This window comes from Pseudophryne corroboree, chromosome 10 (assembly GCF_028390025.1).
Source record: "Pseudophryne corroboree isolate aPseCor3 chromosome 10, aPseCor3.hap2, whole genome shotgun sequence".
NCBI classification, from domain to species: Eukaryota; Metazoa; Chordata; class Amphibia; order Anura; family Myobatrachidae; genus Pseudophryne; species Pseudophryne corroboree.
In genome coordinates, this window is record NC_086453.1 from 149213664 (window position 1) to 149231196 (window position 17533).

The 17533-nt window shown below is 46.8% G+C and overlaps 1 protein-coding gene across 1 annotated transcript in view; it reads right to left on the reverse strand.

Moving 5' to 3' along the window:
- Positions 1–17533, reverse strand: part of ALDH16A1 (aldehyde dehydrogenase 16 family member A1) — a 282143-nt gene that overhangs the window by 221269 nt on the left and 43341 nt on the right. Inside the window, exons 4-5 of the mRNA XM_063942876.1 lie at positions 3735–3913; positions 3552–3629 (exon numbers count right to left, since the gene is read on the reverse strand). Of these exons, the coding sequence (XP_063798946.1) occupies positions 3552–3629; positions 3735–3913 (257 nt within the window). The remainder of the gene's footprint in view (positions 1–3551; positions 3630–3734; positions 3914–17533) is intronic.

Here is a 17533-nt window from a genome sequence, read left to right on the forward strand (position 1 = left end):
TATTTTATCAATAAAAAATATATATTTTTTACACTTTGCTTTTCTAAAAGATACATATAAAACCGATTCCTCTACAGATATTTTTAAAAAGATTTTTTGTAGTTAGTAAAAAGCAGCTTAACTTAGGGTGGAAGGTCATACAGGAAATCCCAACGCGTTTCGTCTATCTGACTTCCCAACGCGTTTCGTCTATCTGACTTCATCAAGTGATGAAGTCAGATAGACGAAACGCGTTGGGATTTCCTGTATGACCTTCCACCCTAAGTTAAGCTGCTTTTTACTAACTACAAAAAATCTTTTTAAAAATATTTTTTTATCTCTTTCCATTTTATGTCTTAAAATATTTTATACAACTGCTTTTTACTATATAATCCGTTTTTATACATTTTTTATATCTGTAGAGGAATCGGTTTTATATGTATCTTTTAGAAAAGCAAAGTGTAAAAAATATATATTTTTTTATTGATAAAATAAATTGTTATTTCTCTTTTACATAAAAAGGAGTCATTTCCTTAATCCAATCCTTCATTCTTAGTACTAGTCCGCTAAATATTTTTGTATAAAAAAACACCGGTTGGTCGCCATTCCCCTATCTACCCATACTTATATATATATATATATATATATATATATATATATATATATAATATAAAATCTGAAGTTTTGTGTCCAAAAAGTTGGACGTCGATATACTGTCTCCTCTCATGACACTACCTCCCCCCCACTTCCACTAACTGTTGGTGTCCCCCAAGGCTCTGTTATTGGTCCTCTCCTTTTCTCACTCTATACGTCCAGTTTAGGTGAACTCATTACTTCTTTTATCTTCCAATATCACCTCTATGCTGATGACATTCAAATCTACCTTTCCTCCCCTGATCTCTCCCCGGCTCTCCTCACTCGTACCTCCAAGTGTCTCTCTGCTATATCTTCCTGGATGTTCCAGTGCTTTCTTAAACTCAACATGTCTAAGACTGAGCTGATCATCTTCCCACCCTCCCGCACAACCTCACCTCCAACAATCTCATTATCCATTGATGTCACGACTATCTCCTCTAGCCCCCAAGAATGCTGTTTTGGCGTAATCCTCGACTCCTCCCTCTTCTTTAAACCACACACTCAGCACCTCTCACAAACCTTTCATTTTCATCTCAAAAACATTTCCAGGATCAGACCTTTTCCCACCCAGGATGCCACCAAGATCATTATTACTCACTGATTATTTTCAGACTGGATTACTGTAATCTCCTCCTAACTGGCCTCCCTAACAGTTACCTCTCTCTACTCCAATCTATCCTCAATGCTGCAGCCCAGCTCATCTTCCTCACAAAACGCACTACATCCACCTCCCCTCTCCTACAATCCCTTCACTGGCTTCCCTTCCCTTTCAGAATCCAATTCAAACTTCTCACACTCACTTACAAAGCACTCACCCACTCCTCTCCCATTTTCAGCTCTGACCTTATCTCCCTTTACTCTCCCACCCGTCCTCTTCGCTCTGCTACTGCACGCCGAATCTCCCGTCTTCTGATTACTTCCTCCCACTCTTAGATTTTTCACGTGCTGCTCCCTTTCTCTGGAATTCTTTACCTCTCTTCCCCTTAGACTCTCCACCTCCCTACAGAACTTCAAACGGACTCTTAAGAGCCACTTCTTTACCAAACCTAGCCAAATCTCATCCTAACCCTCTCTGCCATGCTTGGTCTAGCCCATCTGTGTCACCCCTGTCTGCCCCTCCCCTTAAGAATGTAAGCTCTCACGAGTAGGGCCCTCTTCCCTCATGTGCTAATCCCTTTCTTACTTTAATAATCCTCAACTGCCCAAATCCTGCAGTTTATTGGCCACCTTGAAAGTTCTACTGATGTAGTTATGCTTAGTTACCCTGTACCTGTCCTATATTGTCTTCAACTGTAGGTCACTCTTTTCCGGTTTTGATTATGTGCATATGTACTCTGCAATTGGGCGCTGCGGAACCCTTGTGGCGCCATATAAGGATAATAATAATAATAATAATGAAATACTCTTCACTGACAAGAGGCAGAGAACATTTCTCAGAATTAAGTGACAGAATTGATCATCTCACTAATATATTCGGTATCCGGTCTTTAGGTCGACCACAATTGGTCAACATGCATTAGGTCGACATGGTCATGAGGCCGACATCTTCACTAGGTCGAAATGGCAAAGGTCGACACGAGTTATTAACATTTTAAAAAAAAAAAATATTTTTTTATTTTTACTTTTTCCCTACTTTACAATCCACGTGGGCTACGATTGAGAATAGTACCCTGTGCTCGAGCGCAGCGAGGAACTTTGACTGAAGCATAGCGAGCCATGCGAGGGGGCACGGTGCACTAATTGGGGTTCCCGGTAACTTTTCGAAGAAAATGACACAAAAAAAATATTAAAAAACTCATATCAACCTTTTTCCATGTCGACCTAATGACCGTGTCGACCTAGTCACTGTCGACCCTATGATCCCCACCCATTATATTCTATGGGACACACCCATTTTATGCTATACAGGTTGAGTAGCCCATATCCAAAATGCTTGGTGCCAGAAGTAATTTGGATATCGGATTTTTCCGTATTTTGGAATAATTGCATACCATAATGAGATATCATGGCGATGGGACCCAAGTCTAAGCACAGAATGCATTTATGTTTTATATACACCTTATACACACAGCCTGAAGGTTATTGTAGCCAAAATTTTAAATAACTTTGTGCATTAAACAAAGTGTGTGTATATTCACACAATTCATTTATGTTTCATATACACCTCATACACTCAGCCTGAAGGTCATTAAATACAATAGTTTTAATAATTTTGTGTATTAAACAAAGTTTGTGTACATTGAGCCATCAGAAAACAAAGGTTTTACTATCTCAGTCTCGCTCAAAAAATTCTGTATTTCAGAATATTCCGTATTTCGGAATATTTGGATATGGGATACTCAACCTGTAGTTGATCCCTTGATGAAGTCTGTAAAAAACGAAACGTGTTGGGCATTTGGGATCACTGTACACCAATCTGTTTAAACCCCCAAATGGTAAAAGTTAATTCCAGGACAGTACAGAGAAAGGTTTTGGTTCCATCTTGAGAGGAAAAGTGACACTCAATCGCCAACAAACTCCATCATTGTGTACTACAAGTTGTATCTTGGTTTTTATGTACATTATGTGCTTGGATTTTAATAAATGAATAAAATATAATTATTATACGGTTATTTTATAAAGTATGCAATGTAAGGATACATCAACTGCAATCATTTTAAAACACCAAAATACAAGATAACCGCTGAAAATATTCAGGATAGCGCCCTTTTGATTACTGTTTATATAACATTGTTACATTAGGACCTATACTGGTGAGTTCTTGCTGAAGGGAGTTACTTTTTTAAAAAAAAAACAGTCTATACCAAATCATAGATATAGAAAGGCTGTCTTTGGAGAAAAGCGCATTGGGACCACCCCCATTTTTTCTTATTATTTATATAGATTTTTTTCTCTTGATGTAATTAAACAAATACATAAGTTTATTCATACAGTACCCATTGCAAGTGCAGGACATATCTTCCAGGTCAGTAACATCAGTGGGAAATTCCAGGGAACAATGGCAGTAACAACACCTACAGTAAAAATTATAAATAAATGAGTTTTCACATATTATTCACAATAAAGGAAAAGAATGTAATTTGGCCATAACCCAATGTAAAATTAAAGTAATTACTCACCAAGAGGTTTCCATCCATTCATCTCTGTGTCCCTGAGCTGCGCCCAACCAGCATGGTGGTAAAAATGGCGAACTACCAGAGGGACATCACAGTCACGTGATTCACGAATGGGCTTCCCATTGTCCATGCTTTCTAGCACGCTCAGCAACCGTTGGTGTTTCTGGACAGTGCGGGCAATGCTTTGGAGATAATAAAAAACGACATAATTAGGAATATTTCATTTGGGATCCGGGCGCTTATTATTTCTATTTCATTATATCAATTATTCATAATACGTATACACTAGCAGCAGAAAAAAGATGCGTCTGTGTACACACATTCAATATAAAAGCACAGTTAGACTCCACCAGAAGCCACTGATTCTATTATAGACTCGAAAATGTTTCATTATAATTTCTGCGCTATTATACCAAGTGCAATTATGGCTGAATAGATATCCATAATCAACTATGCATATGCTGTATAAGCAAAAAAAAGCTTTATTACAGCAATAGTAAAAAAATAGAATTTAAATTACCTACCGGTAAATCCTTTTCTCATAGTCCATAAGGAATATTGGCGAGTCTTAGAGGGTCATTCCGAGTTGATCGCACGCTGCAATTTTTTGCAGCCCGTGCGATCAGATAGTTGCCGCCTATGGGGGAGTGTATTTTAGATTAGCAAGTGTGCGAAGGCATGTGCAGGGGAGCTGTGCCAAAAAGTTTTGTGCAGTTTCTGAGTAGCTCTGAACTTACTCAGCCGCTGCAATTACCTCAGCCTGTCAGGTACCGGAATTGACGTCAGACTCCCGCCCTGCAAACGACTGGACACGCCTGTGTTTTCCTCGACACTCCCAGAAAATGGTCAGTTGCCACCCAGGAAAGCCTTCCTGTTGTCAATCACCTTGCGTTTGGTGCTGCGATTCCGATCTTCGTTAGTTTCATCGCTGCCCGGCGCCCCCCGTCGCCGGGCAGTGACGCGCTTGTGCATTGCAGCTGCAGCGCATGCGCAGTTCGGACCCGATCGCACGGCTGCGTAAAACTGCAGCGTGCGATCAGGTTGGAATGACCCCTTTAGTACGATGGGTATAGACGGGGTCCAAAGGAGCCGCTGCACTTTACGTTTCTTCATTGTGTGTGCTAGCTCCTCCCCTCTATGCCCTCCCCACCCCCCTTCACGGGCAGTTATAGGTAAAACAGTGCCTGAAGGAGAAAGAACATACATGAGAGAAGGAACATAACAATGTTCCTCATTCCGAGTTGATCGCTCGCTAGCCGTTTTTAGCAGTCGTGCAAACGCATAGTCGTCGCCCACGGAGGAGTGTATTTTCGCTTTGCAGGAGTGCGAACGCATGTGCAGCAGAGCAGCTGCAAACACATTTTGTGCAGAACAAGACCAGCCCTGTAGTTACTTATTCTGTGCGATGATTGCTGCAACGAATGACACGGTAATGACATCAGATACCCGCCCAGCAAACGTCCGGCCACACCTGCGGTTTCCCAAACACTCAACAGACAAAGAGGAAGGGGGGTGCAAATCCCCAACCCCCAAATTCCCTTCCGCACACTGAAAATTACCTGTAACAATCCCTGAACCTATCTGGTAATAAAATTCGTCACAAATGTTTGCAAACACATGTTTAGGGATTGTTACAGGTAATTTTCAGTGTGCGGAAGGGAATTTGGGGGTTGGGGATTTGCACCCCCCTTCCTCTTTGTCTGTTGTTTGTCTGTGACCCCTCCCCCTTCCAGCACCTGATATATAATTACCTCCAGGTATGATTGAGCAGCTTCCCAATTGTTTGTCTGCTTGTGTGCATGAGGCATTGAATGGGAGCAGCATTTGGAAGGCATGCTGTTCCTTGTAGTGCCAATGGGAGATCCTGGGGGTGGCTCCTGGGTAAGTTAGCTCTCTGTTTGGAAGTGTTTTAGTAAAAGCCTTTATCATGAGGCGTACTGTGACAAATTACATGGCCCTATGTGGGCACTGCTATTATGTAGGTTAGGACTGCTGTATCAGAGAAGCCGTGAAGTGGCCAGCAGCTAAACATGTGTTTGCAAACATTTGTGACGAATTCTCTCAATTTTATTACCAGATAGGTTCAGGGATTGTTACAGGTAATTTTCAGTGTGCGGAAGGGAATTTGGGGGTTGGGGATTTGCACCCCCCTTCCTCTTTGTCTGTTGTTTGTCTGTGACCCCTCCCCCTTCCAGCACCTGATATATAATTACCTCCAGGTATGATTGAGCAGCTTCCCAATTGTTTGTCTGCTTGTGTGCATGAGGCATTGAATGGGAGCAGCATTTGGAAGGCATGCTGTTCCTTGTAGTGCCAATGGGAGATCCTGGGGGTGGCTCCTGGGTAAGTTAGCTCTCTGTTTGGAAGTGTTTTAGTAAAAGCCTTTATCATGAGGCGTACTGTGACAAATTACATGGCCCTATGTGGGCACTGCTATTATGTAGGTTAGGACTGCTGTATCAGAGAAGCCGTGAAGTGGCCAGCAGCTAAACATGTGTTTGCAAACATTTGTGACGAATTCTCTCAATTTTATTACCAGATAGGTTCAGGGATTGTTACAGGTAATTTTCAGTGTGCGGAAGGGAATTTGGGGGTTGGGGATTTGCACCCCCCTTCCTCTTTGTCTGTTGTTTGTCTGTGACCCCTCCCCCTTCCAGCACCTGATATATAATTACCTCCAGGTATGATTGAGCAGCTTCCCAATTGTTTGTCTGCTTGTGTGCATGAGGCATTGAATGGGAGCAGCATTTGGAAGGCATGCTGTTCCTTGTAGTGCCAATGGGAGATCCTGGGGGTGGCTCCTGGGTAAGTTAGCTCTCTGTTTGGAAGTGTTTTAGTAAAAGCCTTTATCATGAGGCGTACTGTGACAAATTACATGGCCCTATGTGGGCACTGCTATTATGTAGGTTAGGACTGCTGTATCAGAGAAGCCGTGAAGTGGCCAGCAGCTAAACATGTGTTTGCAAACATTTGTGACGAATTCTCTGAATTTTATTACCAGATAGGTTCAGGGATTGTTACAGGTAATTTTCAGTGTGCGGAAGGGAATTTGGGGGTTGGGGATTTGCACCCCCCTTCCTCTTTGTCTGTTGTTTGTCTGTGACCCCTCCCCCTTCCAGCACCTGATATATAATTACCTCCAGGTATGATTGAGCAGCTTCCCAATTGTTTGTCTGCTTGTTTCCCAAACACTCCCAGAAAATGTTTAGTTGCCACCCAGAAACTCCCACTTCCAGTCAATCTCCTTGCGACCGCCAGTGCGACTGAAAGAGTCGCTAGAACCTGTGCTGTGTACCCGTACACCGCGCGTGCGCATTGCGGTGCATACACACGCGCAGTTTAGCCTTTTTTTTAAATGATCGCTTCCGTAGCGAACAACGGCAGCTAGCGATCAACTCGGAATGAGGGACCATGAGTGGTGAGATTTATACACCAGCACACCACGAACATAAAACAACAATCAATGGCTGGTAACCAAACAGCCACAGCTGAACAGGTAATAATAGAAAAGACAACCTGCAGAAAAGTCAATGCACTGAGGCGGGCGCCCAATATCCCTTATGGACTACGAGAAAAAAAAAAGGATTCATTAGTAGGTACTTAGTACGATAGGGACGTCCCAAAGCTTCCAGAACGTGCAGGAACGTGCAGAGACTGCTGCAGCACCGCTTGCCCAAACTGGATATCCTCTTTGGCCAGGGTATCAAATTTGTAGAACTTCACAAAGGTGCTCTTTCCCGACCAGGTAGCAGCTCGGCTTAATTGCAAGGCCGAGACCCCACGGGCAGCCACCCAGAAAGAGCCAACAGATCTTGTAGAGTGGGCCTTTAGAGACTTAGGAACAGTCAAGGCTGCCGACACATAGGCCTGTTGGATAGTCAGCCTAATCCAACAAGCAATGGACTGCTTTGAAGCAGGGCAACCCTTTTTCTGTGCATCATAGAGCACGAACAAGGAATCCGTCTTTCTGATGCGAGCCGTTCTCTTGACATAGATCTTCAAGGTTCACTCAGCATCCAATGCCTCCGGAGGAGCAGAAACGCCAGAACTTGACGGAACCACAATAGGTTGATTCAGGTGGAATGCAGAGACAACCTTCAGCAGGAACTGCTGCCTAGTCCGGAGCTCCGCTCTGTCCTCATAGAAGACCAAGTAAGGGCTTCTACATGATAAGGCCCCCAATTCCGAGACACGCCTAGCAGGAGCCAGGGTCAGTAACATCACCATCTTCCACGTGAGGTGCTTATCTTCTACCGTCATCAGAGGTTCAAACCAGGAGGACTGGAGAAACTCCAACACTACATTCAAATCCCAGGGTGCCGTGGGCGGCACAAAAGGAGGTTGAATGTGAAGTACTCCTTGCAAGAAGGTCTGAACTTCTGGCAATACTGACAATTTCTTCTGGAAGAAAATTGAGAGGGCTGAAATCTGGACCTTAACGGAACCCAGGCGTAAGCCATCATCCACACCAGCCTGCAGGAAATGGAGGAAACGTCCCAAATGGAACTCCACATGTATATACTATCGTTCCTCCCCCCAAGAAACATATCTTCACCAGATATGATGATAGTGTTTTGACGTCACAGGTTTCCTGGCCTGAATCATGGTAGCAATGACTCTTTTGGAAAGGCCCTTGTGAGCTAGGATGTTCTGCTCAACCTCCATGCCATCAAACGAAGTCGCCGTAAGTGCAGGTAGACGAACGGTCCTTTTTGAAGCTCTTTTCTTAGTGGTCGAGGCCAACGGTCTTCGACGGACATCCAGAAGATCCATGTACCATGACCTCCGAGGCCAATCCGGGGCAATTAGAATTGCCTGGACTCCTTGATTTCTGATTCGCTTTAGCACCCTTGGGATCAATGGAATCGGAGGAAACAGGTAAACCAGCTGGTAAGGCCAAGACGACGTCAGTGCATCTACTGCCCTCGCCTGAGGGTCACTAGTTCGGGAGCAATATTAATGAAGCTTCTTGTTGAGTCGAGAAGCCATCATGTCTATTTGTGGGCAGCCCCACCGGTTGATGATCTGCTGAAACACCTGATGGTGGAACCCCCACTCTCCCGGGTGGAGATCGTGACGACTCAGGAAGTACACTTCCCAGTTGTCCACTCCAGGAATGAAGATTGCTGACATTGCTCTTGCATTTCTTTCTGCCCAGAGGAGTATCTTTGACACCTCTCGCATGCAGGCCCTGCTTTTTGTCCCTCCTTGCCGATGAATGCCACTGCTGTGGCGTTGTCCCACTGTACTTGGGGGGTCATTCCGAGTTGATCGCTAGCTGCCGTTGTTCGCTGCGTAGTGATTAGTGGAAAAAACGGCTAATCTGCGGAAGCGTATGCTCCATAATGCGCACATGCGTCGTACGGGAACAAAGTCTATTGTGGTTTTGCACTGGTTCTAGCGACGATTCCAATAGCACAGCCGGCCGCAAGGAGATTGACAGAAAGTGGGCGTTTCTGGGTGTCAACTGACCATTTTCAGGAAGTGCTTAGAAAAACGCAGACGTGGCAGAAAAAAAAATGCAGGCATAGCTGGGCGGGTGTGTGACGTCAAAAGCCGTCCCTCCGTCGTTAGAATCAACGCACACGAAGAGTAACTACAGGGCTGGTCTTGTTTTGCACAAAACAATTTTGCAGGCGCTCTGCTGCACAAGCATTCGCACTTCTGCAAAGCAAAAATACACTCCCCAGTGGGCGGCGACAATGCGTTTGCATGGCTGCTAAAAACTGCTAGCGAGAGATCAACTCGGAATGACCCCCTTAGATCGCGTGATCCCTGAGTAGAGGAGAGGCCTGAAGCAGAGCATTGTAGACGTCCGAAGTTCGAGAATGTTGATCGGAAGGAGGGCTTCATGGGATGACCACCTGCCCTGGAACTGAGCACCTTGGATGACAGCTCCCCATCCTCTCAGACTCGCATACGCATACATCGTGAGGAGGATCCAATCCTGAATCCCGAAACTCCGGCCCTCCAGGAGATTGGAAGAATGCAGACATCACAGGAGGGAAATCCTGGCCTGAGGCGACAGCCGTTTCATCCAGTGCATCTGAAGATGTGATCCGGACAACTTGCTCAGGAGATCCAATTGAAATGTTCTGGCATGGAACCTCCCATATTGGATCGCCTCGCATAAGGCAACAGATTTCCCCAACAATCTTATGCAAAGATGGATGGATATTCGAGCAGGTCGGAGCACCATGCGTACCATCTCCTCAAGTGTTCTCGCCTTGTCCTCCGGGAGGAACACCTTCTGGGCCACAGTATCCAGTAACATCCCCAGGAACAAGAGCCGCTGAGTTTGCTCCAGGTGGGACTTCGGTAAATTGAGAATCCACCCATGGTGTGACAGAAGTTAGATAGTGCGGTCGATATGGAGAAATAAAAGCTCCCTGGATCTTGCTTTTAATCAGGAGATCGTCCAGGTAAGAGACAACATTGACCCCCTGGACCCGGAACTGGAATATCATCTCCACAATTACCTTTGTGAGCAACCTCGGAGCTGTGGACAGGCTGAAGGGTAGTGCCTGGAACTGGTAGTGATCGTCCAGTTGGGCAAACCTCAGATAAGCCTCATCAGGTGGCCAAATCGGAATATGAAGGTAGACATCCTTGATATCCAGGGAAACCAGGAATTACTGTTCTTCCAGGCCCGCAATCACTGCTCTCAAGGATTCCATTCTGAACTTGAAAACCTTTAGGTATGGGTTCAAGGACTTTAGATTAAAAATGGGCCTTACCGAACCATCTGGCTTCGGTACCACAATCAGGTTGGAGTAATAACCCTTTCCACATTGTAGTATTGGTACTGGAACAATGACGTGGGACTGGACCAACTTTTGGATGGCCTGTTGCAACGTAACTTGCATATCCTCCAAAGCTGGTAGTTGAGGAGGAGCACCGTCGAACTCCAGCTTGCAGTCCTCATAAATTAGGTCCTTGACCCAGGTATCCTGGCAGGAACCTTCCCAGACGTGGCTGAAGTGATGCAGTCGAGCTCCCACTTCAAGATCCCCTCGGGGTGGGTGGACACAGTCATGCTGAGGACTTAGTGGAAGCAGAACTGGTGCTCTGTTCCTGAGAACTGGTGTTCGCAGGTCTTCTTGTCTTACCACTGGTGCCTCACTGGAGGCACCTCTGGCCCTAGATCGAAATCTGTTAGCACGAAAGGACTGAACAGACAGCCCCGAGTAGGAGCGCCTGGCCGGCGGGGCCCCAGAGGGGAAAAACGTGGATTTCCCCGCAGTAACCTAAGAAATCCAAGTATCCAACTCAACCTCAAAGAGCCATTAACCAGAAAAGGGGAGAGTTTCCACTTTGCGCTTGGAATCTGCGTCCGCTATCCATTGACGCAACCACAAGGCCCTTCGCACCGACACTGCCATGGCAGAGGTCCTAGCATTAATATTGCCCAACTCCTTGAGCGAGTCACACAGGATGCGTGCAGTGTCCTGAATGTGCTTCAGGAGAGTCACTGTAGTGACCAGAGGAATATCCCCGGAGAGGCCCTCCTGAATTTGAGTAGTCAACGTATGAATGGCATGGGTCATCCAGCAACCCGCTATGACCGGCCTTTGCGATACACCTGCTGCTGTGTAGACAGACTTTAGTGTAGTCTCTATTTTTCTGTCCCCAGGGTCCTTTATGGTAAAGGAGACCGGGGCAGGCAGCACCGCCTTTTTAGACAGTCGAGAGACTAATACGTCAAAACTAGGGGGCTCTTCCCAGAACTTCCTACCTTCAGGAGCACATAGGAAAGTGTGCAAAAATCTTTTTGGTACTTGGTATTTTTTGTCTGGATTTTTCCAGGCTAACTTAAAACAGGTCATCTAACTCTGCAGAATCAAGGAAAGTGATATTAGGCTTGTTCTGTGTAAAGAAAAAGGACTGCTGTGATGCAGCATCCTCTAGAGGGAGTTTTAAAATGTCCCGTATAGCCAGAATGAGGGGTTCAATACCCTGAGCAGAAGAGAAATCCCCACTAACGGGATCCAAGTCCTCCCCATCCTTCTATACATCTTCATCTGAATCAGAGAGTAGAGCAAGTAAACCACGCTTTTGTGGTCCTGCGTTAGAGAGGGGGGGCTGTGTAACATTTGCCCTGGCAGCTAGGTCTGCAACAGCCTGTTGTAGTAGCTGAGTTTTTTGAGCATTAGCAGTGAGTTGTGATGACATATCAGACATCATATTTTTAAGGACACCTAACCAGGAAGGCTCTTGACCCTCTCCCCTAGCCCCATGACTGAGTTGTGAAGATTGGCTGCATTGTTCACATGATACAGAATCAGATAAGGGAGAGAATCTGGTATGACATACACTGCATAGTTTGTGTTTACCCATGTTCACAGTAAAGCACAATCACATACACATACAAACAGTGTTCGCAAATATAGCGCGTATTTTACCCGATAATGGACAGCGGTGACTCAAAAATAAAAAAACGCCAGGTCCCACAGGACACGCTGTGACCAATCAGCGCGCCGTCCTGTGCTGTCAGTTACTTTCATTCTCCAATGGCTGAGGAAGGGGAGGAGAGCATGGATAGTGTGATCTCCCGCCTTCCACTCACTCTCAGCTCTGCACGGGACCCAAAATATCCATGCTGCTGAGTGTGGCTAGGGGGCTGTAATCTCCGGCCGGGCATGAAGCTAGTGACCTTATGCGGTGCCGCATCGGTAATTACAGGAGCCAGCGGAGTAAGTAGGGATCATGAGATGCCAGCGGTAGGTGGCGGGACAGCAGGTGAGTGGGGGCACTGGCGCACACAGGGGAAGTGGGGGTGTGCTGCCACCGCGCCAATAGTTTCTTTCTTCAGATGCAGCAGCAGCGCTGCTCTCTGGGCTTCAGACTCAGGGATTGAGGCAGGGAGTAGCCACGGAGGTTCCGGGAAGCTGCTGCAGCGCACTCCTCAGCTCTGCTCCAGACACAAGGTGAGAGTGCAGAGGCGGCGAGTGAAGAAGGTGGTGGGTTCCCATGACGTCTGGTGGGGGGACGGACGACTGGGGATCTGAGGTGGTGGCGGCAATGTGTAAGTGATCCTCTACCTGGTGCAATGTGTATAACGGCGTGCTCTACCTGATGCAATGTGTATAACGGCGTGCTCTACCTGGCGCAATGTGTATAACGGCGTGCTCTACCTGGTGCAATGTGTATAACGGCGTGCTCTACCTGGTGCAATGTATATAACGGCGTGCTCTACCGTGCTCTACCTGGTGCAATGTATATAACGGCGTGCTCTACCTGGTGCAATGTGTATAACGGCGTGCTCTACCTGGTGCAATGTGTATAACGGCGTGCTCTACCTGGTGCAATGTGTATAACATGCTCTACCTGGTGCAATCTGTATAAGGGTGTGCTCTACCTGGTGCAATGTGTATAACGGCGTGCTCTACCTGGTGCAATGTGTATAACGTGCTCTACCTGTTGCAATGTGTATAATGTGCTCTACCCGATGCAATGTGTATAACGTGCTCTACCCGATGCAATGTGTATAACGGCGTGCTCTACCTGGTGCAATGTGTATAACGGCGTGCTCTACCTGGTGCAATGTGTATAACGGCGTGCTCTACCTGGTGCAATGTGTAGAACGGCGTGCTCTACCTGGTGCAATGTGTATAACGGCGTGCTCTACCTGGTGCAATGTGTATAACGTGCTCTACCCGATGCAATGTGTATACCGTGCTCTACCCGGTGCAATGTGTATAACGGCGTGCTGTACCTGGTGCAATGTGCATAACAGCGTGCTCTACCTGATGCAATCTGTATAACGGTGTGCTCTACCTGGTGCAATGTGTATAACGGCGTGCTCTACCTGGTGCAATGTGTATAACATGCTCTACCCGATGCAATGTGTATAACGGCGTGCTCTACCTGGTGCAATGTGTATAATGGCGTGCTCTACCTGGTCCAATCTGTATAACGGTGTGCTCTACCTGGTGCAATGTGTATAACAGCGTGCTCTACCTGATGCAATCTGTATAACGGCGTGCTCTACCTGGTGCAATGTGTATAACGGCGTGCTCTACCTGGTGCAATGTGTATAACGGCGTGCTCTACCTGGTGCAATGTGTATAACGGCGTGCTCTACCTGGTGCAATGTGTATAACGGCGTGCTCTACCTGGTGCAATGTGTATAACGGCGTGCTCTACCTGGTGCAATGTGTATAACGGCGTGCTCTACCTGGTGCAATGTGTATAACGGCGTGCTCTACCTGGTGCAATGTATATAACGGCGTGCTCTACCGTGCTCTACCTGGTGCAATGTATATAACGGCGTGCTCTACCTGGTGCAATGTGTATAACGGCGTGCTCTACCTGGTGCAATGTGTATAACGGCGTGCTCTACCTGGTGCAATGTGTATAACGGCGTGCTCTACCTGGTGCAATGTGTATAACGGCGTGCTCTACCTGGTGCAATGTGTATAACATGCTCTACCTGGTGCAATCTGTATAAGGGTGTGCTCTACCTGGTGCAATGTGTATAACGGCGTGCTCTACCTGGTGCAATGTGTATAACGTGCTCTACCTGTTGCAATGTGTATAACGTGCTCTACCCGATGCAATGTGTATAACGTGCTCTACCTGATGCAATGTGTATAACGGCGTGCTCTACCTGGTGCAATGTGTATAACGGCGTGCTCTACCTGGTGCAATCTGTATAACGGCGTGCTCTACCTGGTGCAATGTGTAGAACGGCGTGCTCTACCTGGTGCAATGTGTATAACGGCGTGCTCTACCTGGTGCAATGTGTATAACGTGCTCTACCCGATGCAATGTGTATAACGTGCTCTACCCGATGCAATGTGTATAACGGCGTGCTCTACCTGGTGCAATGTGTATAACGGCGTGCTCTACCTGGTGCAATCTGTATAACGGCGTGCTCTACCTGGTGCAATGTGTAGAACGGCGTGCTCTACCTGGTGCAATGTGTATAACGGCGTGCTCTACCTGGTGCAATGTGTATAACGTGCTCTACCCGATGCAATGTGTATACCGTGCTCTACCCGGTGCAATGTGTATAACGGCGTGCTGTACCTGGTGCAATGTGTATAACAGCGTGCTCTACCTGATGCAATCTGTATAACGGTGTGCTCTACCTGGTGCAATGTGTATAACGGCGTGCTCTACCTGGTGCAATGTGTATAACATGCTCTACTAGATGCAATGTGTATAACGGCGTGCTCTACCTGGTGCAATGTGTATAATGGCGTGCTCTACCTGGTCCAATCTGTATAACGGTGTGCTCTACCTGGTGCAATGTGTATAACGGCGTGCTCTACCTGGTGCAATGTGTATAACATGCTCTACCTGGTGCAATATGTATAACGGCATGCTCTACCTGGTGCAATGTGTATAACATGCTCTACCCGATGCAATGTGTATAACGGCGTGCTCTACCTGGTGCAATGTGTATAATGGCATGCTCTACCTGGTCCAATCTGTATAACGGTGTGCTCTACCTGGTGCAATGTGTATAACGGCCGTGCTCTACCTGGTGCAATGTGTATAACATGCTCTACCTGGTGCAATGTGTATAACGGCGTGCTCCACCTGGTGCAATGTGTATATAACGGCGTGCTTTACCTGGTACAATGCGTATAACGGCGTGCTCTACCTGATGCAATGTGTATAACGACCGTGCTCTACCTGGTGCAATGTGTATAACGACCGTGCTCTACCTGGTGCAATGTGTATAACATGCTCTACCCGATGCAATGTGTATAACGGTGTGCTCTACCTGGTGCAATGTGTATAACGGCCGTGCTCTACCTGGTGTAATGTGTATAACATGCTCTACCTGGTGCAATGTGTATAACGGCGTGCTCTACCTGGTGCAATGTGTATAACATGCTCTACCCGATGCAATTTGTATAACGGTGTGCTCTACCTGGTGCAATGTGTATAACGGCGTGCTCTACCTGGTGCAATATGTATATAATGGCGTGCTCTACCTGGTACAATGTGTATAACGACCGTGCTCTACCTGGTGCAATGTGTATAACGACCGTGCTCTACCTGGTGCAATGTGTATAACGGCGTGCTCTACCTGGTGCAATGTGTATAACGGCGTGCTCTACCTGGTGCAATGTGTATAACATGCTCTACCTGGTGCAATATGTATAACGGCATGCTCTACCTGGTGCAATGTGTATAACATGCTCTACCCGATGCAATGTGTATAACGGCGTGCTCTACCTGGTGCAATGTGTATAATGGCATGCTCTACCTGGTCCAATCTGTATAACGGTGTGCTCTACCTGGTGCAATATGTATAACGGCCGTGCTCTACCTGGTGCAATGTGTATAACATGCTCTACCTGGTGCAATGTGTATAACGGCGTGCTCCACCTGGTGCAATGTGTATATAACGGCGTGCTCTACCTAGTACAATGTGTATAACGACCGTGCTCTACCTGGTGCAATGTGTATAACGACCGTGCTCTACCTGGTGCAATGTGTATAACATGCTCTACCCGATGCAATGTGTATAACGGTGTGCTCTACCTGGTGCAATGTGTATAACGGCGTGCTCTACCTGGTGCAATGTGTATAACGGCGTGCTCTAACTGGTGCAATGTGTATAACGACCGTGCTCTACCTGGTGCAATGTGTATAACATGCTCTACCCGATGCAATGTGTATAACGGTGTGCTCTACCTGGTGCAATGTGTATAACGGCGTGCTCTACCTGGTGCAATGTGTATAACGGCGTGCTCTAACTGGTGCAATGTGTATAACGACCGTGCTCTACCTGGTGCAATGTGTATAACGACCGTGCTCTACCTGGTGCAATGTGTATAACGACCGTGCTCTACCTGGTGCAATGTGTATAACGACCGTGCTCTAACTGGTGCAATGTGTATAATGACCGTGTGTGTAATGCTAATTGGCACTATTATGTGGTCACGCCCCTTCCCCATGAAGCCAAGTCCCTAAATTTTTGCGGCGTGCACCGCCTCTAGTTTGGGGTCTGGGAGGTGGAGCTCCAATTCACTTTCTGCCAAAGGGCACCAAAATGTCTAGTTACACAGCTCTGGTGCCGGGTGTCCTGCATGTTACACAGCCCAGCAGCACTGTCACCCCATCCCCCCACCTTGCAACACTTTTGTAGTGTCCAAATAAGATTAATAAAAACCTTCATTCCGATGGGACCCAGAAAAGGACCGGTAGGACCCCAATTTTTTAAAAGTGACGGGTCCTTGGGACCCACTTTTTTGGGGGCTCAGCGCGATCACTGTACAAGTAATAACTAGCAAGCCTGCCCCTTACTGTTTGAGAGGGAGATAGAGAGAGGAAACCAGAACACCCCAGCTACACAGCCCCAGTGAGGTTTTAAGCAGTTATATCACAGTGAAACACCTATGATTACTATCCCTTATAGGACACAGATCGTTTACAATAGCGGCTCTCCCCCTTTGCTACACCCTGTACCAGTTTTCCAGCTTTTTCTGAGTGTCAGGAGGAGCTGTGTATGCCTGCTGCTGCAGCATTAAGCAGAGGAAGGCGCCAAATACTGCTGGTCCCACTCTGAGGTAGCTCCGCACCCCCAATGGCGCTGGAGCTACAGTGTTTTTTATACTGGCAATGTCTCCCAATTAGCTTAAAAACATCACACAAGTGCTAGTTTAAGCCACCGCTAGCCAGTGTACACAGAGGGCTATAGCGGGTCTACCCCAGGAGCGTCCCATATGCCTCCCCTGCGTGTCAGCCGCACTTAGAACCGGGGGACCCCCCTAGCGGGGTCCCTGGTTTGTACTCACCACTGTCGTCACCTTCAGGCAATGTTAGGGGTGTGCGGCATGCTG